Below are 26,241 nucleotides of genomic sequence, written 5' to 3' on the forward strand. Positions count from 1 at the left end.
AAACTTACTGTTAAGTTTGTGACTTAACTGGTCTTTGAACCTTCAGATCATGAAGTTGAGCATCACTGTGTTTTAAGTCCACCAGAAACAATGGTTTGTCTGAGTGGTCGCAGCAGGAAGTGGTTATTTTTGTGTTCCAATTTAGACAAATATCTGTATTTGTATGGGCAGAACATCAGACCATTTACTTCGGTCAAATTGGGTGTAAACACTGTGAGGGACTAGATAGGCTGTAGCAAAATAAGCCCATAAGAACTAATACCAGCTGCCTTTTCTACAGTTATAGTCTTACAGAGGGATGTTTCAACTGTAGCTCAAAACAAAGTTCTTCTGCTTTCTAAAAGTTTTTACCATCTATAATGTCTCAGTGTGAACCCTGAAATAAAACACCCAGAATAGACAAAACAAAGACTGGCGCTAATGAGGGCATTTCATGATTCTAATGGCCACCATAGGGGAAGAAAGGAGGGTCATATACATTTGTCTACAATCTGAAACTTCACCTCTAGATACAATTACAGACACTGAACCTTTAAAACAATGTGAAAAGATCAGGTGACACAGGCACTGCATTAAAGCGCAAATACTACATATGCACATACTGCTGTCGCGGTGAAATGTAAGCAAAAGACCAAACTTACTGTTGAGTTTGTGACTTAACTGGTCTTTGATGCGCAACTTCATGATCTGAAGGTTCAACTGTGTCTGAAGTCCACCAGAAACAATGGTTTGTCTGAGTGGTTGCAGCAGGAAGTGGTCATTTTTGTGTTCCAGTTTAGAAAAATATCTGTATTTGTGTGGGCAGAACATCAGACCGTTTACTTTGGTCAAATTAGGTGTAAACACTGTGAGGGACTAGATAGGCTGTAGCAAAATAAGCCCATAAGAACTAATACCAGCTGCCTTTTCTACAGTTATAGTCTTACACAGGGATGTTTCAACAGTAGCTCAAAACAAAGTTCTTCTGCTTTCTCCAAGTTTTTACCATCTACAGTGTCTCAGTGTGATCCCTGAAATAAAATGCCCAGAATAGACAAAAGAAAGACTGGCACTAATGAGGGCATTTCATGATTTTAACGGCCACCATAGGGGAGGAAAGGAGGGTCGTATTCGTTTGACTACAATCTGAAACTTCACCTCTAGATACAATTACAGACACTGAACCTTGAAAATAAGTAGGTAAATATTATTTATATAGCACTTTTCACAGATAAAATCACCAAGTGCTTTACAGTTTAGAATAAAATGTTAGTAAAAGCTTAAAATAAATAAGATGTCATACATACACCAGTATAAAAACAAAACAGTAGTACAAGGGAACAGACAATAACACAATAACACAAGCCCATAAAACATCAACCCGAGCTAAACGCCTGCCTAAAAAGATACATTTTGAGCTCCTTCTTAAAGGAGTCAATAGACTCGATGCTCTGTAGAGTCAGAGGTAGTGCATTCCACAGGTGTGGAGCACTGGCTTGGAAACAGCACTCTTCTGGTTCTGAACTGGGTGCGGGGAACCTTCAAGAGCCTCTGGTTTGATGACCTTAATGATCGCAGGGGAGAATAGGGTCTCAGGAGCTCTTCTATGTATCGAGGGGCTTGATCGTGAAGGGCTCGAAAGGTAAGACCTAAAATCTTAAACTGAATTCTAAAACTGACTGGTAACCAATGGAGGGAATATAAAACCAGGGTAATGTGATCCCATTTCTTGGTTTGCATTAAAAGTCTTGCTGCTGGATTTTGCACAAACTGTAGGCGATTGACAGCTTTTTTTGTTAAAACACATAAGCACATTGCAGTAATCAATGCGGGAGGAAACAAAAGCATGTATGATCATCTCCATTTCAGGTTTAGAGACCACAGACCTCAGCTTTGAAATATTTCACCAGTGATAAAAACTGTTTCTTACTAGCTGCTTACAGTGACAGTCTAAGGACATAGCTTTGTCAAAGAAAACTCCCAAATTACGTAAGTTAGACTGGACAGAAATCGGTGCGAAAAGAATGGCTGACACAGACACTGCATTAAAGCACAAATAGTACATATGCACGATTCGTAAGAACCAACCTGTATGTACTGTATGACATTATGTAAGAAATGCATTGTGAATTCATGAACTGTGGTTGTTAATTCATCCTCCCACAGGCTGCATACAATATAAATGCACGGTAATGCACCGTACCACAACTCTATACCATGTAGGACAGTATATATAAAGATCAAGGGGTGTGTGTGTGTGTGTGTGTGTGTGTGTGTGTGTGTGTGTGTGCGTGCGTGCGTGCGTGCGTGGATGTGGCTCAGCATTGATCGACCACTAAACCCCCTTGAACACAATGTGGGAACTATTGATTCTCCAGGTGCTACAGAGCTGCTGACACACTGATAACAAGACCTTTCACCGCAAACACAGAAAGCCCCGTCCCTGTCTTCTACATCCACGACACACACATACACACTTACAGCCAGTTCTCCAACCATTACACACTGTACATACACAATTTGTACCACAGGGTTAGATTTCATTTATAGTAATTTTACAGAGAGCACTGCATCATGGGTGACTGCTAGCATTACAGCTGCAAGGCAAGTTTACAGTAGTTGCTTTTCCATTGACCCTCAAATTGCGCAAATATAACTTTTGCATAAAAATTTACCTAATGGAAAAATGACAATTTTGCCAAAAGTTGACGTACGTTACAACAAGTGAAGAAGAAACATGTCGCACAATGTGTGGACACACCAGGAAACCCAATCATTTTTTAATTTAGTGCGAGATAGAGGAATAATAATATCTGTAAATCGGCACCATATTTACATACATTGCCATGTTTATGGAATGACTTCTCGTGTCATCTCGCGATAATAAATAAACAAATCTTCGCATTTGTGATTTAATGGGAAAAACGCATTTCTGTTTTTTTGACATTTAGTAAATATCATAAATATCGGTAAAGTTTTGCGCAGATGTCCAATAGAAAAGCGACTACTGATACTTTAGAGCAGGGGTGTTGATACAGGCACAGATGTTTGTCCAACTGTTTGTCCTTTTGGTTTAGGATTTTGGCCACAGGTTGTTAGTGGTTATCAGAGCACCTGTCCTGTTTCTCCTCACCTGCCAGCAATTAGTCAGGTAGTCTTTAAAAGGAGCTGGATTGTCCCAGTTCAGTTGGCTGTGTGCTGTCCAGACCTCAACATGCCTGCTTAGTTTTTGATTGGCCATGATCCAGCCCCTAACTAAAAAAAACATTTTCACAACCACTTAAAAAAGCCCTTTTTTGTTTTTGTGCAGTTTGTTAATTTCCTAATTTGTGACCCTGGTCCATGTTCTACATCTAGTTTGTTGGGGGAAACTTAATAGTGCATAAAAGCCTTTTTAGTTCAGAGGCCACATACAGCTCAATTTGATTTGGACCAGTGAAATAATAGTTTGTAAATATTTTCATAATGAAATTCAACTTTTTGCACTGGAAAGAAAAGTTAAATTTCTCATTATTGGTTTTTGTGCTAAGAAGATGATTATGTCTTGGCTTATGAATTACATGTGTATCACAACTCGCAGATCACAGATTTAGAAAGGCATAGAATATTTAGTAACTGGCATAACAGGTTGGTTGCTCTTCCTGCTACGTCCGACGTACTGCAGTAAGTGTCTTACATCATTTCCTGTTGAGTGTTTGCTGCGGCAACTTCGTAGTTTTAGTAGAATCACTGCTCATATCTGGTGCTGTCTGGGGGGGGGGGCTAGCTAACTATAGACCCATATCGAACCTTCCATTCATATCTAAGATTCTGGAGAAAATGGTAGCCAATCAGTTATGTGATTTCCTTCAAGCCAACAGTTTATTTGAGAACTTCCACTCAGGTTTAGGGAACATCATAGTACAGAAACGGCACTGGTCAAAGTTACCAATGACCTTCTCACTGCTTCAGATAAGGGTCTGGTTTCTATACTGGTTTTATTAGACCTTAGTGCGGCTTTTGACAGTGTCGACCATCACATCCTTCTGCAACGTTTGGAACAATCAATTGGTATTAAAGGATCAGCATTAATGTGTTTCAAATCCTATCTAACAGATCGTTCTCACTTTGTTAACATTAATAATGGCTTCTCTGCACTGGCTCACTGTAAAAGCTAGGACAGACTTCAAAATACTCCTCCTCACTTACAAAGCCCTTCATGGCCAGGCACCTACTTTTCTGAAAGAGCTTTTAGTTCCATACAATCCATCTAGAGCACTACGCTCTCAACATACAGGCTTACTGGTCCCTAGAATCTCCAAAAGTAGGATGGCGGCCAGTGTCTTCAGCTATCAAGCTCCATGATTGTGGAACCACCTCCCTGTCTCGGTCCAGGAGGCAGACACCCGCTGTATGTTTAAGAGTAGGTTAAAAACGTTCCTTTCTGATGAATCTTATAGTTAGGGCGGCTCAGGCTGCTCTTAGTTCTGCTGCTATAGGCTTAGACTGCTGGAGACTCCTCTGGATACACTCACCTCTTCTCTGCTCCTCCTCTCTGACCTCCCTTCTGCTCCTCTTGCTCCCTGACCTTTTCTCTCCTAATTTTCTCTCCTATTTACACCCCATGTTACTGACTTGACTGAACTGACTTCTTTCCCGGAGTCTCTGTGCTTTATCTCACAGGTTCTCACGGGATCATGACAGGTTTTCCTTGGATCATCTCTGGACCTGCTGCTGTGGTCCTGCCTCTCTCGTGCCTTCATCGTCATCACTCATTTATCCATATAGTTATGATAGTATTTATTACACAGTTCCATAGATGTTCTAGTTCAGTTATCTGTGCATCAACTGCATCCATGTATCTCCTACTTCCCCCCTTCTCCCCCTCTCCCCCAGTGTCTCTATCTCTATTGCTCTCTGTTTTTCTCCTCCTTTACTCTCTTTAACCCCAACTGGTCAAGGCAGATGTCCATCCTCCAGGAGTCTGGGTCTGCTCCAGGTTTCTGCCTGTTAAAGGGAAGTTTCTCTTCACCACTGTCACCACTCACAAGTGTTTGCTCATGGAGGATTCTGTTGGGTTTCTGTAAACTGGCTTAGACTCTGGTTTCAACCAACTCAATATGTAAAGCGTCATGAGATAACTTTTATGATTTGGCAACACTGTTCAGTTTCTTTTGCATGTGTCCTGGAATGATAAAGTTTTCTATATTAGTGGAACTTGTTAATCACAATTGAGTTGTCTGGGAAGCATATCTTACTAATAGAGCAATAATTTAAAGATGGACCTAAGTCTATGGGAGCCAGGGTGTTTTTGGAGCAAACCCTAGTAGTTATCACTGGTATTACAACTTTAACTTCATTTTGGAGCTGCGGTACTTGACTGTCGGTATTGATTAAATCATTTAAATACTGGTACTTAAATTCATAACCTTGACCTCATGGAAATTAATTACTCACGAAATAAACTTTAGCACCCTTTAATACACATCTGCTGCCCATATTGGGAAGACTGTGTGTGGCAAACACTGATACAGTACAGGTGCAGACTAAAATATGCAACACAAGTATATCATAGTGGAATACAACCCAGCTGAGCCATGTCTTGTTTGTGTCTGTTTTAAAGTTTCTCTTCAGGAAGGCAATATGTATCAGCCTACATCATCTTCTTTTTTTTTTTTTTTTTTATCTTAAGGCCATTGGCTTTACAGGGTGACATAGACGGTGAATATTAATACATAATGAGTTTGCATACAAGAGAAACAGCCACAGCTGTTCAGTTCTGAGAGAACTTTAAAACTCTTTGGGCAGAAAACAGACAGTAAGTGGGTGGCTGAACTGTAGATGCTGCAGCAACAATCATATTTTACCAGTAAATGGCTCAGGCTTGTAATTCAATATGTCAAGACTGTGCAGCTGAAGCCAGTCGTATAAAGTCTGAAGCTCAAGGATAATTTTTACACAAGTCCTTTGCCCTGGCTGAGTTCAGAAGAGTTTGTGCTCGTCCAGAACACCAACGAACACACTGTATTTCTCAACCCCTTCACATGTAATGTTAAATCCTTGTCCATTAACAGTAGATGGGCATAAGTTGCTCGATGATTTTTGATACTGCAGTAAGGGGTTATGTGTGACACTGATTTGACAATAACAAATCAAAATTAAAGCTGCAAGCAGCATTGGGCGGGACCTCGCACTAGGTGTTCCGCCTCCTATGTGTTCTGCCTCCTGTGCTTTTTGCCTCCCATGACCGTTGACACCTCAGCTCCACGAACACCTCAGCTTCATGGACATCTCAGCTCCAAGCCAAGCCCAACTCTTTGCTCAACTCCTGCTATATAAAAGCCTACTCCACCATGTTCTAGATTCCTAAGCTCAGACAATTTGGGGTTACTGCTGCTGTAAGACAGGGCTCGAGGACGACTGTGGAAAATGTAACAGTCAATGTGAACACTGTTTGTTGAGGATTGTGCAGTGAGCCACGTCTCTGTCACAGCAATACAGTTAGGCGGTAAATGCTGTGAGCAAGACACCAAATGACATAGGTGACGACTTAAATTTTGAACGTTCATTAAATACACAGAGAAACTGTGTGTATTTAATGAAGGCTGTGGCTGCTCTAACAGAAATGGAGGCATGCTATCCAAGGCCTCCTTTATGGTATCCCTACAGTAAGTAACCTTCTCTTCAAAATCCGTGATGATGAGTCCAGACAAAGCCCTGACACGGTTAAGCGCTACATATACCTGCCCAGCTGCAAACATCTTATCAAATGACACAACGGTTTCATCTACAGTTAACCCCTGCACTTTATGGACAGTACATGCCCACGCTAGCTTCAGAGAAAACTGACGATGCAGACCACCCCGTGCAGTGGCCGACTCCTGAACGGGATCAATGGCAGTAGAATTAAGACATTCTGCTGTAACATGTGAACGTTGTTTCCTCCTCTGTGAACCAATTTTTTCGTCATCAAATTTGACAAACTGAGAGGAAAGTATTTGTCCTCTCCAAACTCAATAGGAGTAACTGTTCCACATGCTCCATTGACCAGACTGTCTACAACATCTATGTTTTTGCACAGCATTACATGTGCGTTCCGAGCCAAACACAATTTCTCAGGTAAACGCGTCTTCAATGCTTTGCTGTGATGCCCTACCATCTCCTCTAATTTGCCTGTTGTCTTGCTATTCATAAAATCTTGAGCCTCAATGGTAATATAATCTTTACAAGTTGCAAACAACCACTTAAGATTATGCTCACTGGTTTGCATATTTGTTGGAAAGATATGCAAAGCTGAGCTCTCTTCCCCCGTCTCACGGGACTTTAAAATCGTAATATCACTCTTTAACAAGGGGGTTTTCTTCGAACGCACTCTCAACCTATTCAGCAGCTCAGCAAAAACACTGTCCTTCTGCCTAATTATTGTTGTGAGCTCCACCTTACTAAAATGAAACCACAGGCCCATACCATCCTGACTAGTGTACAGAGGCTTCCCTTCAACGGGTGGCAACTGATAAAAGTCCCCCACAGCTATAACACTAACTTTCCCAAAAGGGGATAAGTCATGTGGCTGCTTAATCTGCCTCAACCTGCAATGCACATACGCCAACAGATTGTGATCAACCATGCTGATTTCGCCAATAATGAGAATTTGGAGGTGGCTCAATTGAGCTCTTAAAGAGTTTAGCTTATCTTCACCCAACGGAATGTAAGGTAAGATAAGCTGTTGACCAATACTTTATGCATGATGAATTGTGACTGCACTTAAATTATATGCAGCCACACCTGTGGGAGTGGTTAACAAAACAGAAATGGCACCTGGTCGATCACAAAGTCTTGACAGCAGTCTACCTGCCTCATACTGGATAGCCCTGATTCAATGACTTTTGCCTGTCCCTGCGCCACCTGTCACAAATACATGCAAAGGTTCTGGGTTTTTACCCATCACCTTATCCAAACACCACTTCCTAATCCTATCAAAAACAGCCTTCTGTGTGTCATTCAGAGAATGAATCGAGGCTAAACCTTCACTCTGAGGCAAAATGTTGGTGTTTTTCTGAAACTGTGCTACCTGTCTACTACCAACAAACAAATCTGGGACATTTTCTTCAGATTCAACTAGCTGTTCATCCTGTATCTCCACCTGCTGCTGTCTATCCTCTAAACATTGTAAACGTTTGACTTCCTGCTCAGGACACAGCTCCCCCCCACACATCTTCGACACCGTTCAACTTCTCCACAATTTCCTGAGCATGCTCTAAATGAGGACAGTCCACTTCAAACTTCACCCTATTGTCATCGACAACGTCCTGCACCGAATGCACGGAGCCGTCGCCCAGTGTCACCTCCCCTTCCTCATAGAACTGTTTGGAGAGCGCAAAGCCTTCAGGCTTGATGTCTGAATCAGTTCCATAGGGAAGGAACAACTGCAACAGATTCTGAAAGTGGGCTTCCTCCTGTTTTTCTAAGTCAAAACGCATGTACCATTCAACCGCAAACTGAGATTGTGTTTTCCTCAAGATGAATCCCAAACCACCTTTCAATTGAATGTGGTTTGGAGATTTTTCATTCTTGCTGAGAACACGATACTCTGACACAAACGTACAAATACACATGTCCTCAAAGACATCACCATCGGGCCTGTTCCTGTATCTGTCTACGATGTTCGTCATCCACATATCTTCTGACCCAATACCATGAGAGGCTGCTTTCTGCAACAAAACACCGAGGGGCAAACTCATTTTGAGAATATTGTTCCCTGTTGGAACAAACACAACTTTCCTGGAACACTCCTTTAAGTGCATGCCCGTTAGCCTGTACACCGCCTCCTGAGCACAGACATCTCTGTTGTGTAAATATACACTGCCGAGCTTCTTCAGAGCATCTCTTGCAGAGAGATTTCCTTGTTGTGATGATTCTTTTTGAGCATTGCTCAATAACAGGCCAATTTCTCTCTCTGCATTTGTAATATACAGTATTATGTATATGATGACTGCGTAGGCATCAGTGACAAAGCTAATGTCCATGTTAGCATTCCAACACTTCAGCAAATTCTTGTTATATTGATTAACCCATGTTTTGTTTACCCCTTGCCTATAAACCACCTTATTCTTCTTTTCCAGCTGCTTATATGCCATCTCAAAGATTTCCTGATTAATGCCCACACTGGCAAACAACTGTTCTACACTAGCAAAAGACTCATTCCTCTCCATGGCATTTTTAACTCTCGTCAGAATGGACTGAGCTAGCTCCTTGGGCATTTTCTTCTCTAAGTCCTCCAGACATGTACACAATGGCTTGTCATTTGAATCAGAAGGCTCCCCTGTCTCCTTTGCCTTCTTTGCACAGTGGCATTCCTGTGTTTACAAATGAATGTGCGTGCAGAAACTGGTTCGGTGAAATTAAAACATGTTTGTTTTTTCCTTGCACGACTTTGAATGTCAAACTAATCAAAAACAAGGAATCTCAAATACAAAATTCCTCAGTCTCGTATCAAGCGCACAAAGTCAGCGAATCAGCTTCAGCAAAAAATGTTTCTACACAACAAAGAGCTAGCATTAGCACACAACACAAAATGCTAGCATTAGGACACAATGTGCATTCATTCACGTAGCCATTTCTCACACTAATAAATAACACACTCCGACTTCAACACAAGCAAACGCCGTACTTACTGTTTGCCTGATGAGGAACTTGAAAAATCCAAGTAAGTCCAAAGAGCAGGAGAAGAAGTGTGCTGATGAATAAAAATCAGTTTTATCTCACAGATGATTCAGAACCAACCGCAGACAAAATGGAGGGACGTCAAGTCCTTCACCATTTATATACAAACACTGACTTGGAGCTCTGACCAATCAGAACACATGTTCTGTGCCGCATAACCTATTGACCCTTTGCACGTTACGTTACGCTCTGGTTGCATCGCAAACGTGCGCCATGATGGACGGCGGAAGTGCTGGACTGGACAGTGGACGACAAACCGGCTAATATCGAATTCGATCTGAACATTCTTGTGTTTTAACCCTGCTTTACATGTACAGTGGTCGCACACAACAGTTTCATCCTTCTTCAGACACCCATGGTTTCAGCTGGGTTACAGACAAAGCCTGAATATGATGGACCTGATATTAGAGATAGAGCAGGCTGTTTGTGTCGATAGCATATTAGCTCCACCAAATACTAGCTAGGTAGCTAGACTGGGTTAACTATTATGAGCTACTCTGTTCCAGTGGCTGTCATAAGTAGCCTTCAATATTAGCTCTGTTGTAGTGTCTGCCTTTGTACCAGCCCCACTATGTTCTATGTCCTACTGTTATTGTCATTATGCTGCTCCATATGTTCTAGTGGTAGAACTTTACATATTACTGTGTGTAGATAGTAGAAAGGCAGACACTTCAACGACAGAGCTAATACTGTAGGATACTTATGACAGACACTAACATTATTACACAGTGTTAGTTAAATTAGACTTTTTTCTGCTTTTAGATCAGCACCTGTGTATGGGGACACTCCATTTAGAACAGAATGGTACAACACTAACTGAAATATTATAGTAAGTTTGGTGAAAAAATACGTTTTACAATTTTCCGCCAGAAACTAACATGTTTGTATTCCTACTTCCGCACCCTTATGGTTGGTGAGAAATGGTTCTTTACTGAAAAATATGGAATGTTTTAAAGTTATGCTTGGCTGACTGATGGACCCCCACTGAACAAAAATGGACAGACATGCTGATCACTATATCCCCCCCTACTCTATAAAAAAACATGAAAAACTAGAAAAGCACAATCATCGTCCCCAGATCACCATCAAAATTTAATCATTTGTTCCTTGGGCTAGTATCAACATCTACTGAAAATTTCATCAAAATCCTTCCATAACTTTTTGAGTTATCTTGCTAACAGACAAACAAACCCTGATGAAAACATTACCTCTTCTTTGCTGGAGGTAATAAGCACTAAATCAAAAAATGACCAAATTAAGTGTCCTCTAATATGGTAATGATGGGAAATATGAGCATGCATTTGAACTCAATGGGACCTTTTTTTGAGGGGGGAGATTCCAGTTAATGGCAAGAGATGTGTTTTTTTTTTATCCCTTCTGAATTGTGACGTGTTACAAATATGACTTTCATGAGCAAGCATTCATTTTCAAAGTTGCCGTTTGTGGTAAAACCAAAACTGCATAGACTACACACCCTAAAGTCACAAAGGTAACAAGTGTTATTGGTGTGCATCACATCCAACAAGAGATGCAGTTCACTAAGCTTAACTTTTTAACTTTAACTTGTCCAGCTTCATAACAGCAGAATGGTGGTCTTTACTTTAACATAACACTAGATGCTTCTTTACTATCTTTATGATGTTCTTGGTGTGGAAAGGGTGACATGATTCAAATAGGTCAAACTACTTATAATTGACATTCATTTTGGGGTCCATGGGGTACACCAGAGGTGACAGGACTTAGATCTGTATATTAAAAAAGACACAGGCCCTTGTTAGAGTAACTTACAACTGGAAGAGAAGTATACAGTTGAAGGCATGGCTCATGGGTCGAGAGAGGAAGAGGCGGCCGAGCAGATGAAGGTTTGGCTGCAGGTTCTCCGCTTGGATCTGCAAAGCTGCTCCATCCGGCTGCAGTAAACCTGTATCTGCAAGATATTCACGCAGACAGAGCACCATTTGTTGTTGTGTTGTAGACAAGTGCTATGTTATGTAAGCTGCATGAACAGGCAGAAAACTCAAACGAGCAACTCCTTCTGATTTTGACTGTATATGTCCCAGAACGAAGTTGCCCTGCCAGTAAGTGTACACTATTTAACCTGACAGTAGAATGTGATAAATCACATTAATTCCAATTAAAATACTAACACTCTAAGATGTAAACAGTCTCCGGCAACCAAAAGCATTTACTGATCTAAATGTTTAATAACTGGAACCATTAAATTTATAAATATATGCATTTTCTCAGCTTTCCATCATCAGATATGACCCATTTGGACATTCAGAGGTTCTGTAGTGAACATTAATTAGTAAAACCCATGTAGTTTGACAAATGACAGTGGTAGTAGACAGTTGTTTATCTTCAGTTAATGATGGGCAGTGAATTTCTCTTCAGTTTTCTCTGTTTTGATATAAATCTAAATATAAATGAATTTCCACTGAGCTTTTATGAACATCAACATGATCAGTAATTAAAAACAGGAAAATCCCTGATTCACTAAAATGCAGGGGATAATATTGTAATGACTCTCATGGCAAAAGGTTAAATATAGAAATTCTGAAGGTTCCCACAAAAATCATTCTAGGACCCAGTGTCTCCTGTTCATTTAAGGTCTGGCCTCATTTTAACACACAGACTGGTCACTGTTGCTGTGGCACATCAATGCATTTGCAAGGCATGTCTGGTCACAACTGTTGTGTGAAATCATTCAAGGAAGTGGAGGAGCTGTGATTTTTTTTTTTTGTTTGTTTTGTTTTCCAATAAATATTACAGTAGGTGTGATCAGCTTTGGTGAATCACACAAATCTGAGCTACATGTTAGTGTTTTATAACCAGAAAAATGGAGCTTCTTGGTTTACTTGTAACCAGACCTGTATAGCAAACGTGTTTAAGAGTTTAATGCAGTATTTCTTCTATTTGTTGGGGTTTGATTGAGACTTATGGAGGTATGGTATAAAGTTATTATGTTAAAGTGATTCATGTCTTCACTAAGCTCACTGTTGGGCCACAGTGCAGACTAAATTGACAGTTCTGACCTTGTTTTGATGATTCCAAACAGAGGTTTAGTGGTAACCGTAAAGAAAATGGAAGTGATTTGTGCTCTTTTGTAGCTATTTTCTGTCTAAAACAGCTACAGTGTAAACTATCAGCTGACACAGCATGACTGTCAAAATGACCAGCTATAAGTTTTTGTTTGAAGACTTATGCCACATTTCCACTACGTGGTATCGGATCGACTTGACTCGGGTATCAGGTACCATTCCTGGAGAGCGTTTCCATTACAGGATACTACCTGTAATGGTCTGAGTACAGAAAAACTGAACCCAATTGCAAGACCCAGAGACAGATGTAAAAGTTCAGTGTTTATTAAACACAATAACTGACAAATCACTGACAATATAAATAAGCAGATCCTTGAAGGCAATGAGTCCCGGACTCTTCACAGGATCCAGAGACAGGACTGGAGATTGGACTTCACAGCCCGGACCGGTAACACGCGTCGGTAGCCCGACTAGGGGAAAGCAGAGAATAGTCAGTATCCAAACCAGGTCATTCACGGGGAAGCAAACTGAAAGGCAACAGGACACTAGGAACAGGCAGGCTCATGTACCAAAAATACAGGCGACAAGGTCAAACACACGTGGAATCAGTTGGAGGCAGAGGCACAGACAAGGGTCGGGCAAAAAGGCAATCCAAGTCAAAAACAGGCAAACAGACAGACGGGATCCAAAAACGCTGGTAAGTATCACACAGAGGAGAATACGAACTGGCACAGGACAAGGGGAAACACAGGGCTTAAATACACAAAAGGGAGGGGAGGAAACGAGATACAGGTGTAGCAAATCAGGGCGGGGAAAGGTAATCACACAGGTGGGAGTAATGGGGAACAGGAAGCAAAGACACCAGACATGACACATGAGGAAGACTTAACAAAATAAAACAGGAAATGACTGACAAGACAGACAAACCCAGACTAACGTCTGGAGGCAGATGTGACACTACTGACGTAGAGTACCTGGTCGTCATAGTGACGCAGCACATAACATCTACAATGCGACACAGCTGGTGGTAAAAACAAAGAGGACGAGGAGAAGAACAACGACGACAACCACGCAATACAAGCACAGAATGGAGGATGTCAATGGGATTATATTTTTTTTATCCTTGGTATGTGGTTGTTTGTCACAGCTGGTTCTGACCAGACACCACCAGCCGGTGGTGGTGTCTGAGCCGGTGGCGAATTTTCTTTATCGGTGGTGTTGACACTGCAGCTGGTACACACGGGGTGTCTTCAAGAGAGCCCTCTTCAGTCGTCCATGTGTTGTCTAGAACAAAAATCAGAAACGGCTTTGGCTTTACAGCTTTAAAACAAATATTTCAAATCATTGTAATCCGGGGTGGCAGAAAACATTCATATTATTTGACCAAAACAAGAAAGCTTTTTAATATCAGTTCAGACCACTCTATCAACAAATCAGACATGTGCTGTGATTTTCATCCGTCCATAATTATATTTAGCTGAGAATGTCAGGTATTGTCGCCCCTCTATTAAATGTAAATACAGGTTTTTAACTGCCGACCCATGCTGGGTTACATACGTTATCACCCCCCCCCCAAAAAAGGGGGTATTGTTGTTGGTTCGGTTTCTTTGTTTAACACTTTAGCAGCAAAACTATTGGTTCAATTCACACCACATTGGGTTTATAGATTACCAGTGACCCAGAGTACATGCGATTACATTTTGGGAAAAGTAGGTAAAAGTTCAAATTTTTTTGACTTTTAAATCGTCCCATTTACTATATTGGGCGAAATATGTGCGCAGGATTTGTTGGGCCTGGCGCCACATGTTTTATGTTCAGTTTATAAGTAATATAAGCTCTCTTTTAACACAAGTCCAACACAAACTCAGTTTTTAACCTTGTTTGGTTACTGCCATGGTTGTGATGCTACAATACAGAAAAGAAACTTACCATCCTCCATCACGGAATTTAACGCAGCGGTGGAGTCGACACCACCCTCCCTCCCATTGTTCGCAGGTCTATGGCCGTAGATGGAGTCCATCACGTCGAACCACTCCCAATTTTTTCTGTGAGAACCACTGCTGCCATTGTGGTCCTTTACGGCACGATAATCACTTTTTAATTTCTTCAGGTTCTACCAGCATTGTATGAAGGTCCTTTGGTAGCCATGTTGAGTCATCTGCTCAGAGTTGCTGATAAACTCGTTCATTGCATGTTGCCCCGTCAAGCTCACGCTGAATTTTTTTTCGTCGGCCACCAAGGACCGAAATGTCTGAACCTCCTCGATCAGCCACGGTGTAGTTTTGCGGACTGCCATCATATTGTTTTGCAGACTGATTAACCTAAGTATATTTACTGTAACCCTCCGAATCTAGTTTTTTAAAAATGGAAGGTCGCACATTGATAATGCAATGATGCAGAGACAACTCGGCCAATCAGTGATCTGCAGTGTTCACACGTCACGTTTTGATATCGGCTCCCCCATTTTGGAACCTCAACGGAGGTGATACCAAAAACCTAGCACCGGGTACCAGATTCCAGGGTCCTTTTTCGTAATGGAAACGCAAAAAGGCCGAGTCGAGCCGGTACCATGTAGTGGAAATGCGGCATTAGATACCATAATAGAGATAGGTTTTATACTTTAGTGAGCGATAAATGTCTGTGGATACATAGTGTTAATTCATTGGTTGTTTTGGTAGTCGTAAGTGTGATCTGGTACATGACTTTGTCCTGCTGTTCAGACTTTAGAATATCACTACTACATAGAACCCCTTTAAATCAATAATTGTGAAGGTGTAGCTGTAGGAATATTAAATACATATCAATGGGGTCTTACCTGCTTCTGCATTCTCATTCTCCTCCTCCTCCTCTTCATCTTCCTCTGTACATGGTGCATCCTCCACATTCACAGAATCCATCACAATACACTCTGCAACCCCAGTCTACAAACAACACAACACAATAGTCACTAAAGTTACTGTTGACATTCTATTTCAGCTCCAACTAAAACTGTAAACTGGATGTACATAAAGCACACACTTCAACGCTTCATAAAAGTTGCCGCTTCATAATCAACCTTAAAAACCTATAGAATAATTTGTATAGCATTATCTGGGTAGTTGACTTTCCAAAGTAAAATTTGCCATTTTCAGTCATTTAAATTTGGCTTACAATGGGCTCCAGTTGTGTTATTCACTGAATGCTACATCCAGCCACTTACCTTTAGAGCCTCCATCTGCACCACCTGACATTTCTGAAGAAGTTCCACAAACAGGTAGATGAGCAAGGCCTGCAGAAGTACAGGGAAATGGAGATTTTTGTGTTCTTTAATGTGATTCTAGTCAATACACAGTAAGAACAAGTACAGCAATGTAGATTTCAGTCACTCATACAAACTATATACTGACAAAAAGATTCTTTAAAAATCTGATGTAGTTGGATTTAATGAGAATTCTTTTGATGTGTATACAGTGTTTTCGCAAAATTAATCCATGTTGTGAATTTTAGGGTAGTATGCACGAGGCCCTATTTACAGTCAGGTGGAGTAAAAACCAAGATCCTTTTTAGTAGAGATGGACACTCCAAAGAAATGTTTACATCTTCAATCAGGAGAAACACACATGTAGTGTAAAGGTCATCCTCCTTATTTAATATTACTTTTTCATGTGTGCTCGCATGTAGTTTGTTTTTCCCAGACAACTGCATTCTTTTGGGAACACACATAGTTTCTGAAGGCCATAACTTACCTGGACAAAGAATCCAACAAGAAACGATACCAGAAAAGGCAACAGTCCAGCATGGGCTATTGTAACAGGAAGACCTAGAAAATAACAGAATCGTGAAACACAGGACATGATGTAAAACTGTCCATTGCACCAAATGATGGTATGCACATGAGGTTTGCCTTGATGTTGGGAGGGGGATGGGAGCTGTATCTTAGACATGGGAAGGATGTAAATATTGGGACACATCATGAGTTGTGTTGCCAATATGGATTTTGGAATCAGCAGTCCACAATACTAGACCAAGTCGCTGGTACCTCAGGTTTGTTCTAGTTAGCCCACTCTTACACTCGACTACAGCTGTGGAAGAAAATTCCAGGGAGATGTTGAGAGGGGGATGGGAGCTCTATCTCAGACATGGGAGGGATGTAAATTTCGGGACACATCAGTAGAGTACCTTTTGAGTCATAGGGTGTTTTGGCCTTTCAACACTAGACACCCTCATCAAAGGTGGCCAGCTACAAGGTGATCAGGCCTGAGCTTGTGTCCCATGCACAACTGAGAGGAATGCCTGGATGTTCGACTGGTGCAGCTCCTGGGACTATGAAAGTCAAGCCTCAAGCTGACCGCATATTTTGTGTGTATATAACGGTTTCCAAAATTACACATTATTTCTGGAATAAGGGAAAAGGCAATAGCACAAGTTTCAGGCCAATTTTTTTCTTCATCTTGCAAACTGTCTTTAACTTTAACAGATTCAGTGCTGTCTTATTTATTACAGTTCCTGTCTCTTTGTCTTCACTCGCCTATTTCTTTTGCAGTCACTGCTTTCCATTCTGCCTCAAATTTATCATAAAATTTAATGGATGGTGCTGATTTCAATACGAGATTTAAGTGATTGAACAAGTATTAATTTAGAAGGGTTCCACCTTTGTGGAACTACATGAAGACCCTGCTGAAAACAAAGTAGTTAAATCTAATGTCCCATGTAATTTCAGCCTCTACAAAACTCCCTCTGGCGTTAACTACACTTCATAAACCACCGTAAAATTTGCTCTGCCAATGAAAGCTAAGAGATGGACAAAGCTTTGATTATACTCAAATGAACTAATATTATAAAAAAATAAAGCCTGGTGAAAGGAGCTATATAATTTGCAGAAGTTCTTACTTTATAGTTGAGCTAAACATCATCAAATTCTTCTATATAATTCTAATTTAGTTCAATAACTTTAGTGTCATCAAGTGGAAAGAGCCTGAACTATGTTTCACAGAAATTTATTATAATTTATCAAGTGTGTTTGTTAAATCCAATTTGCCACAGTGAGCTTTTAAGATTAATCTTGAACCCAAGTAGTGGATTTTTAGAGGCCAAATTAATGCTAGTTTGCAATGCAGGGAAAAGCTCATAGCTTGCAAATCAGTAAATATCAGATGGTTCATTTCTGATCAATATTGGCTATTAAATATGTATATATGGGGTGTCTGACTTACATTAAGAGTCCTGAAGTCTGTTGTTTTACACAGTATATGCATGGGTTATCTTGTACTAGTAGGAGCAACTTGATAATTATTTGCAAATAATACAATTATCTGCCTTCACTTACTGCTGCAATTCATTAAGAGATTGATTTCACAATTCTGTATGAAATTACCATTGTAAACAGACATTTGTATTGCATGTTAAATGGGGCAGAAAATATAAGTTTGTTCTTTCTGCTCCTTTTCATTCATAATGTGGTCACTTTGTTGACATGTAAAAGGGGAGGATTTTTTTCTGTCTTTTTATCTTGCGTAAACAAATTTAACACAAATGGTATCTCATGTTCTTGTGTCTGTGTGGTTAATGTTCCAACAAGATATTGGGAACACCATAAATAAACCAAATAATCCATCAATCTCCAACCCAGATATTTGTTAGCTGTTTCAAACTTGGATTGTGTATACTTGTAAGTCAATGTAAAGTCAAGTTAAAGAATGGGAGTGCTCACCTAAGATTCCAGTTCCCAGTATTGTTGCAATGGTAAGGAAATCTAGGAAGATAAATAGAGCACAGTCAGATCAATGACAGCATTCTGACAAAAAGGAATCCAGACATAAATTGAAATCACTTCAGTACCAGCTGTGATTTCTCAGCTGGTATTACAGTGACTTCAACTTGAGTTTCCACTGGAGCTGGATCTCTTTTAGTGCTCCATCTGTTGTTCCACTTTAATCCAAGGGATTCACAAGAGTTAAACACCTTCTAGGGACCCTCAAACTAAAAACATACATGCCCAGAAAACTGCTATAATCATCATATGTCAGTATTTCAGCTTGTTTCCCATATAAATCTCTTAAACCACTTCAGCTCTTCTCAAAATGACCAAATGTGAAATAATTTCAGGATTTTAATGCTTTCAACCACAACCCATCCAAAAATAATGGCATCAAAATAAAATGCTGGGATCATCCAAAGTTTGCACATCAAGCTGCAAAAAATATGTAGCACCAATAACTTTAAAATGATTGATATATAATAGGATTTCAGGTAAACATGGTGGCTGTCAAAGTGTTACTGATGGATTTTGTATAAAATGTTTTAGAATGTTTTCACATTGTACTTTATATTAAACACTAAAATGACTGTTGAAGTGCAGTGAATGAGTCCCATTTCTGAAAGCATTTAAATGTACTGCATGTATCCAAAGCACAAAATATCTTATTCCTCCACACCAGAAATCCCCATTGCTGTCCAATATTTTAAAATAATAAATATTCACTGGTGAATCAACATGTTTTTATGTGCAAATACAGTCCCAGCAATTAACAAAATCAGAATATTTATTAATCAGAGGGAAAAGCAATGATATCTGGTAACAATTACACAGTGGTGGAAAACAGGTTTTAGACACCCCATGCATTTGCATGCATGGGGTTTACGCATGCATGCATGCGTAAACCCCATGCGTCAAATGTTTACGCATGCATGCATGCGTAAACATTTGACGTACTGAATTAAGAATCACTCTTCAGTCATTAAAGTGTGCTAAGTTTTGTTCCATTCTCCAAACCCACATACTCCCTCCCTATGTGCTGTTTCATCAAGGTCAAAAATGGACGTTTCAGTGAGATAATGAAACTCATCCAACCAATTAAAATAACAGGCAGGTTGTGACTGAGTTTCCTTACACCTATATCTACATTACTGGCACTAACGTGCCGTCCTGACCTAACCTGAACCGAACTGGCAGTAGTCTCAGTATTCACAAACGTCCCCATGCACTCGGGCGGTGTAAAGGGGGGATGAACATGACAAACTCATGGGGCCCAGCATTTGTGGGGGTCCATAGAGCAGTGGAGGGGATCCAGTGGATACAGGTTAGAATTTGTGAAAATTGTGTGAGATCCGCTGTGTAATAGAGGAATAGAACCTGGGAGGTGGATGTTGAAAGTCTGTAGTTTCATTTTCGTTTCATGCCAGCGTTAGTTGCGTTAGTCATGGACCGCACCCCCATGTATATAAGTTGCCCCTCTGTTTTTTTTTTGTTTGTTTGTTTTTTTTGACAAATCGCACCATAGTAGTAGTACCATCTATCTCAAATCCAAATCTTGTTGGATTGTGTGAACTTATGAGTCAACAACAAAAATCAAGTTAAGGAATGTGAGTGATCATCTAAGATTCCAGTTCCTTGTATTATTACAAAAACCCCATGCACAAAAGTTTGTGCAATATCTTAATATGTGCTGATTTGCTCTAAATAACAAGTATGAAACGTGGAAAAGCCAAAGCCCTTTTCATTAAGTCAACTGATTACTATGCTGTTTATTTTACTAATGAACCCCGCTCAGACATAAAAGCCTCCATGCAGTTTATGTATCAACGGTCCACTCTAACGCACCATAATGAGCGCACTGAGTCAGTTTTTGTGATGACAATTATGGTGATGAGCCACCCTCTGTTGTCACACACGCTGATGGCTGCATTGACAAGGAGGTCACTTTTCAGTCGCATTCAAATCCATCACTTGCTCTCTGCGGACCTCCAATCATCACTAGAAATGACTTGTCATTTCAAATCAGACCGATCATTTTTCATGTTTCTCTTATCAATCCGTTTTCATTCTCTCTCACAACGCCTCTGAAGATGACTCAGGGACATATGGTGCCGATAATTAGACATGTCATTATCATCTTTTTCAATACTGTCTGTTTTCTCACAGCTGTCGAGGCATGTAATATAATGACTTAATAACATTACAGACACACAGAATTACAACAGTAAGACAGGAACATGGACAAAGTGCTCTTCATGGACATTTAATGGCTTTTTGATGTTGACAACTCAGCCCTTTGTTCTTTGTATTTAAGCTTCATTCTTTCCTTTCTTGCTTCTGAGACGCACAGTACGATTACAGCCTAGCCACATTGGTTTAAATGTCAGAAAGTAGCTAAAAAGTCGTTCCAAGTCAGAGCCCATAGCCTCTGCTACTTGAAAAAAGACACTGCTAATCCCAATATTAAAAAAAAAAAAAGTAGCTGAAAACTAAAGAACTGAACTTTCACAGTAAAAATCTACCAAAGGACATCAGTCTTGTTTTAAGTCTCTTCTTACCAGTAGGCATTTCCTGGTTTTATCTGACTTGCATCTTTGTTATTTATATACTTATTTAATTCTCATACTTCGACGAAATACAAAATAATTAAACACAGTTTCCTGTCTAAAGCTCTGAGAGCCTGATTTACTAAGCTAGCGCAAATTAGCAAGGGCAAAATCTAGAAAAAAAAAGCACTTTTTGCAGGTGATTCACTAATAATTTGCATAATTACAAACACAAACACAGCCAATTCGTTTGCGTAATGATCTGCACTGCTATACTAGGGCTGGGCGATATGTAAAAAAACTATCACAATAATTATCATATCAGATGATATCGATATGTATAGCAATAGAAATCAAACCACTATTGTTGTCAAGCTTAAATTTTCTGTTATTCATTAGTTAGTTGTGAAGACAGAGAGAGACATACAGACAGACACACCCAAAGTGAAACAACATGCTTTCAACATCCAACTCCTGGCTTTTATGCCCCTGTTGTACACCGGAACCAAAACGTTTCGCACCCTACTTTTCAGTAACCCGGTCGCCTGAGTTCTCGGTCTAATTTTCTCCCAAGGGAACACTCATTACCTCCCGCTGCAGCCTAAACATTAGCGTGTCTGCTGCGGCTGCTCTTAAGCCTGTGCTGTGTACGTCAACCTAACCTGACGTGGGTCTAGTGTGATTGGTTCGGTGAAGTGCTACTTAATTATGATTGGCTGTTCTTATCTGTCAAAACATGGACGAATGAATTCTATCGAAATTGTATTGAGCATGTCGCATATTTCTATCGAGGAAAAGTTATATCACGCTATATGTAACTATTGTTTTATCACCCAGCCCTATGCTATACTAAGGCCAGTGTAAATTAGCACAGAGCCAGAATGCACATAGATACACCTAAATGTACAACACTGGCACAGTTTGTTACTGTAATATGACAAACACAAGCGTAGGACTCACAAATGTGTTTGTCTGGAAACAGCAACACAGACCAAAGAAAGTTAGCAGAAGAGGTGGAGGAGTTAGTGGATGAATGTAACCTAGTCTAAAATGGGGGACTAAATATGGTTTAAATTCACAATGTCCAACCAGGTCAAAAAGGCAGATACAGATCAACACTGGGAGGTAAATAGATTACAGGGTGTACAAGGAGCATGCTTTTCTTTCCATCAAATTGTTTATTTAATCAGGCAAGTCAGTTGAGAACTGATTCTCATTTACAATAATGACCTGGCCAAGCAGCAGCACACAAACAGAATAAATAGCAGCATAGGTTGCATGTACAGCAAACAGAACAGATTAAATATACAACAAACAAACAGGATGGACAGCAGAACCAACCAGAATGACAGATAGCAAATATAAAAACTAAAAACAGGTGTAGTGGTCCAGAACTGTATCTCACACTGACCTTTTAAATGTCGAGAGTGGTATGAATGAGGTGAGTTTTAAGGATCGTTGCAAAGAATTCCAGTCATAAACGGCAGAAAACTGGAATGACTGACCAAGAGTGGTACGGGCTTTGGGAATGAGGAGGTTAATGAAACTGCTGGAAAGAAGAGTATGGGTGGAGTTTTGAATGGTGAGTAGTAAGCGAACATAAGGTGGTGTTTTAGCAATAAGGGTTATGTCGCAACCAGTGTAATTGTCTCTGGGAGTGAGGGGAGGGCCAGTTGACCATTGAGTATGGACCGCAATGGTGAGTGCTGTAGGGAGCTCCGGTAGCAAAGTGGGTGGCAACATGGTAGATGGTGTCTAATTTCTGTAGGAGGGTTTTTGAGGTGGATCGGTATACTACATCACCACAGTCAAATAGTGGAAGGACTTTACTAATTCCTCTAAGCTGCTGTTGTGTAGCTTTTCCCTTCAGAAACTTTAATTTGAGGGGGCAGGACGTTTGTTCACCCCCCCAGAACTGGGTGAGGATCGGCCTGATCTTGTGACTACAAAATGCCAGATCGGTAGCAGATATCGATCTTTAGATCGGATTGGGACATCCCTAATTCAAAGTTGTTGTTTTTTTGCAACAGAAAATAGCCCAATGCTGCAGTGAATTCACTCATGGTGTCACAGGTTTGGCAATCCAACTTATATTTACATAACAAATAACATTCTAAACTACATGGTAGAGGTGAAAATATGGCAAAATAAGCTGTTTCATCAAGTTACAGACATTGTGAAGCTTTCTCTGTTTTTCCCACTGGGACACACCGCACAGTCAGAGCCACAAATGTTTGACACCGGCACAGACACTCTGTTCACTTCAACCTGTAGAATTTTGTGTAAAAACACTTATAGAGCAGAAAGAATCACTTCAGACTTAAAGACTCCCACTAGCCTATGACCCATGATGCCTTGTACAACCTTGACACCACAGGCTTTTCTCGGTTCCCTATTTTTCACCTCCTCGACACTAGACTCCGACCCCAAAATCGATCTCGCCATGCCAACTTCAAGGACGTCTCAGTTCCCTAAAAAGCCCACTGAGGACTGAGGGTACATCTGTGTATCCATCAAAGCACCGTGGAAGTCTTTTTAATGATTGGATGTGGGAAAGAGTGACCCACATGTGGATTAAAGAGTCCATGGCAGGAATAGGAAATACCAAATACATAATCAAACTTTTGGGTTTAGTAAAATACCAAAAATCACCTTACACATGCAGATAATTTAAAATAATAACAATAATAAAACGAGAGGAAGTCTGTTCAGAGCTACACACGGAGGGCTCAGGGTCCCTCTGTATACAAAAATGACTTTTTAATGTAACAAACACACCAGTTCTAATTTTCAGGTGAGTGTACATTAATGATAGTATAATTGATTTATTAATTTAATTTATAAAGGTTGCTGAACCCTGGCCTACCTTAACTCAAGTCCTTCATCAGTGTTAGTCTAAAGTCCTAAAAACTGTGGCTTAAGTCCCAGTAGTAGCAGTAGTAGTAGTAGCAGTAGTAGTAGTACGCTAAAAGGCTAATAAGTAGAGCCCCCCCGACCCCAGCGAAACTCACAGATCGCTACCGCGCGCTCTGACGAGGTTGGACCACTAACCCACATACATACATACATACATACATACACACACACGTCCGTGCACTTCCTGCCTACCTCAGTTTCATTCTGCCAGCAGGCCTGGGTGTTAATAGTGTAGGGGAGACTGGGGACAGTTGTAACACATGTCAGTTGTAACTCTTGCAGTTGCTCCAATCAGGAACAACTTAGGACTCACCTAATTCACTCTGCACATGCTCAGTTTAGTCCTTAGTCCACATAAGAAGTTGTAGTGCCGTGAGGCAGACACATCAAAATTTGTGAGTGAAAACATAATTGTGTGGTCAGTCATATTTTTTGCTCTAATTATTTTTGTGATTGCATAGTATGCATTTGAAAGTTGTGTAAATTATATTTGTGAGATAAACAAAGATTTATGCAACTGTTTATCCACCTGTCCACAATTATCTAATAGAAGATTATTATATCCAGTGTAGATCAGTGTGCTTATTTCATATTGTTTATTTTCTGACGCACCTTTATTTTTCCCCCTTTGTCTTTTGTGGTTTTTTTGTTATAATTCTTACTTGACACTTTTGGGTGACTATTGCTCTGTTATTTTTTTTTTTGCCTTGATAACATTTGGGAAAATATTACATATTTAGTGTGTTTCTTTAATAGATGGCCAATTGGTTTTCCCACCAGCTAAGCTTACAAACTGTACCAGCGCTGGGCTCTCGGTCTCTCTTGCATCCTGGTCTCTCCACCTCCTCCAGCGATGCCGGCGTCCGAAGTGTGCACATCGAGGCGCACATCCACTCCACTCCTCCACGCAAGTTGCTCCACGCCAGGGGGGTTTCTGTTAGCTTATCCTTTTGTTTGACCAGGTGGATCCGGACATCCTGTTTTCGCTTTTTCTTTCGTTAGGGCTTATTTTGAGGGTTGCTTTATTTGATAGGGTAGCGGTGCGCTGGCAGCTCCTACGGCCCTGTACAGGGTTGGCCTGTCCAGTGCACCGTCCTTATGTTTAGTTTGCCGGTCCACTCTGGTCTTTTCCTTTGTTACTTTGGGCACGGGGTTTAAGAAGGGATTTTGATTCTGCTGAATTAAAATCATGTTGTTTACAACAGAAGAGAATCGCCAAAGAACAAAAATAAATGCAAATAATAAAAAATGTTTTTTTTCGAATTATACTCCTTGACTCCCAGTGTCCTTTTGTAAATATGTTTCACCTTTTGGGTTGTAACACATATATCGGTTATTGGCAAATATCGGATATCGGCCGATATAATGGATATCGGCTTTTTTAGCCCCCAATATCGGTATTGGCCCCAAGAATCCCATATTAGTCGGGCTCTACTAATAAGCTAATAGTGGTCATCCCTGCACTAAAGTCTATAAAATAACAAACTAGTTATTCTAATTTTTTTTATGTAAAACTACTTTAATGTCTGAATAAATCATAAATCATGTGTATTTCCTGTATTAATGGCAGTTGCAGTAAAACTACAGGTAACTTTCTACAATGGTTTATTTCAGACTCTATACTTAAATCACATATAAAACCAACTACTGAACGTCTATTGAACGCATCCCAGATTGAATAACTATGACATTGCCAATTTGTTTTTGCTAGATGCTTTATCTGAGCATACTGTTTGTTTATTCATTTATTTGGTGGTATTTCTCTGTGTTTTGGGAACGTCCCCCTTCACGTGCAGGAGACTCGTTCGTTTTTAACACCGCCTTCGTCCTGTTTTTCCTCTTGTGTTTGTTTGTAGGTCATTGTAGCCTGTTAGTGGGCAGATAGAGCAGCCTCCGGCCGGGCTCTGGATGCTAACAGTCGTCGTGTGTGGGTACTCACAGCACTGCAGGTAAATAAACCGCAACTTCCACTGTCTGTCCTGGTTTTTCCGCGTGATTTTGATGGACAGAGGGTCTGGGACGGGGCACTGCTCTGTTTGGAGTCTTATCTCCTCTGCATCGGTCGCCATCATTTTTATCACCCTTTATTTTGCTCCCTCCCTCCCTCGCTCATCCTCTCTCTCTCTCTCTCCTCCTGCTCTCTCGCGCTCTCTCTGTGGCGAGCCGAGAGCGCGCACGGTCCTCCGGAGGATGCGCATACCCGGTGCTGCCTTCACGGTCTACGAACAACACAGCATCACGCAGTTGGAGTTAGAACTACACTGTAAAAACAAAACAAAACAAAAAAAAAAAAAAAAAAAAAAGGATTTTAGGGGTTAGTAAA

General features: G+C 40.5%; 1 protein-coding gene across 2 annotated transcripts in view; it reads right to left on the bottom strand.

Moving 5' to 3' along the window:
- LOC115417931 (uncharacterized) overlaps positions 1-26,019 on the bottom strand; it is a 121,029-nt gene extending 95,010 nt beyond the window's left edge. For both annotated transcript variants that reach the window (XR_003935224.1, XM_030132149.1), the window contains exons 1-6: positions 25,858-26,019; positions 18,412-18,453; positions 16,448-16,521; positions 15,922-15,990; positions 15,538-15,643; positions 11,470-11,608 (exon numbers count right to left, since the gene is read on the bottom strand). Coding sequence is in view for 1 of the 2 variants with exons in the window: in XM_030132149.1 (XP_029988009.1) it covers positions 11,470-11,608; positions 15,538-15,643; positions 15,922-15,990; positions 16,448-16,521; positions 18,412-18,453; positions 25,858-25,990 (563 nt within the window). In the remaining variant the exon portion in view is untranslated. The remainder of the gene's footprint in view (positions 1-11,469; positions 11,609-15,537; positions 15,644-15,921; positions 15,991-16,447; positions 16,522-18,411; positions 18,454-25,857) is intronic.
- Positions 26,020-26,241: the final 222 nt, after the last annotated feature.

Source organism: Sphaeramia orbicularis, chromosome 4, assembly GCF_902148855.1.
Source record: "Sphaeramia orbicularis chromosome 4, fSphaOr1.1, whole genome shotgun sequence".
Classification (NCBI taxonomy): Eukaryota; Metazoa; Chordata; class Actinopteri; order Kurtiformes; family Apogonidae; genus Sphaeramia; species Sphaeramia orbicularis.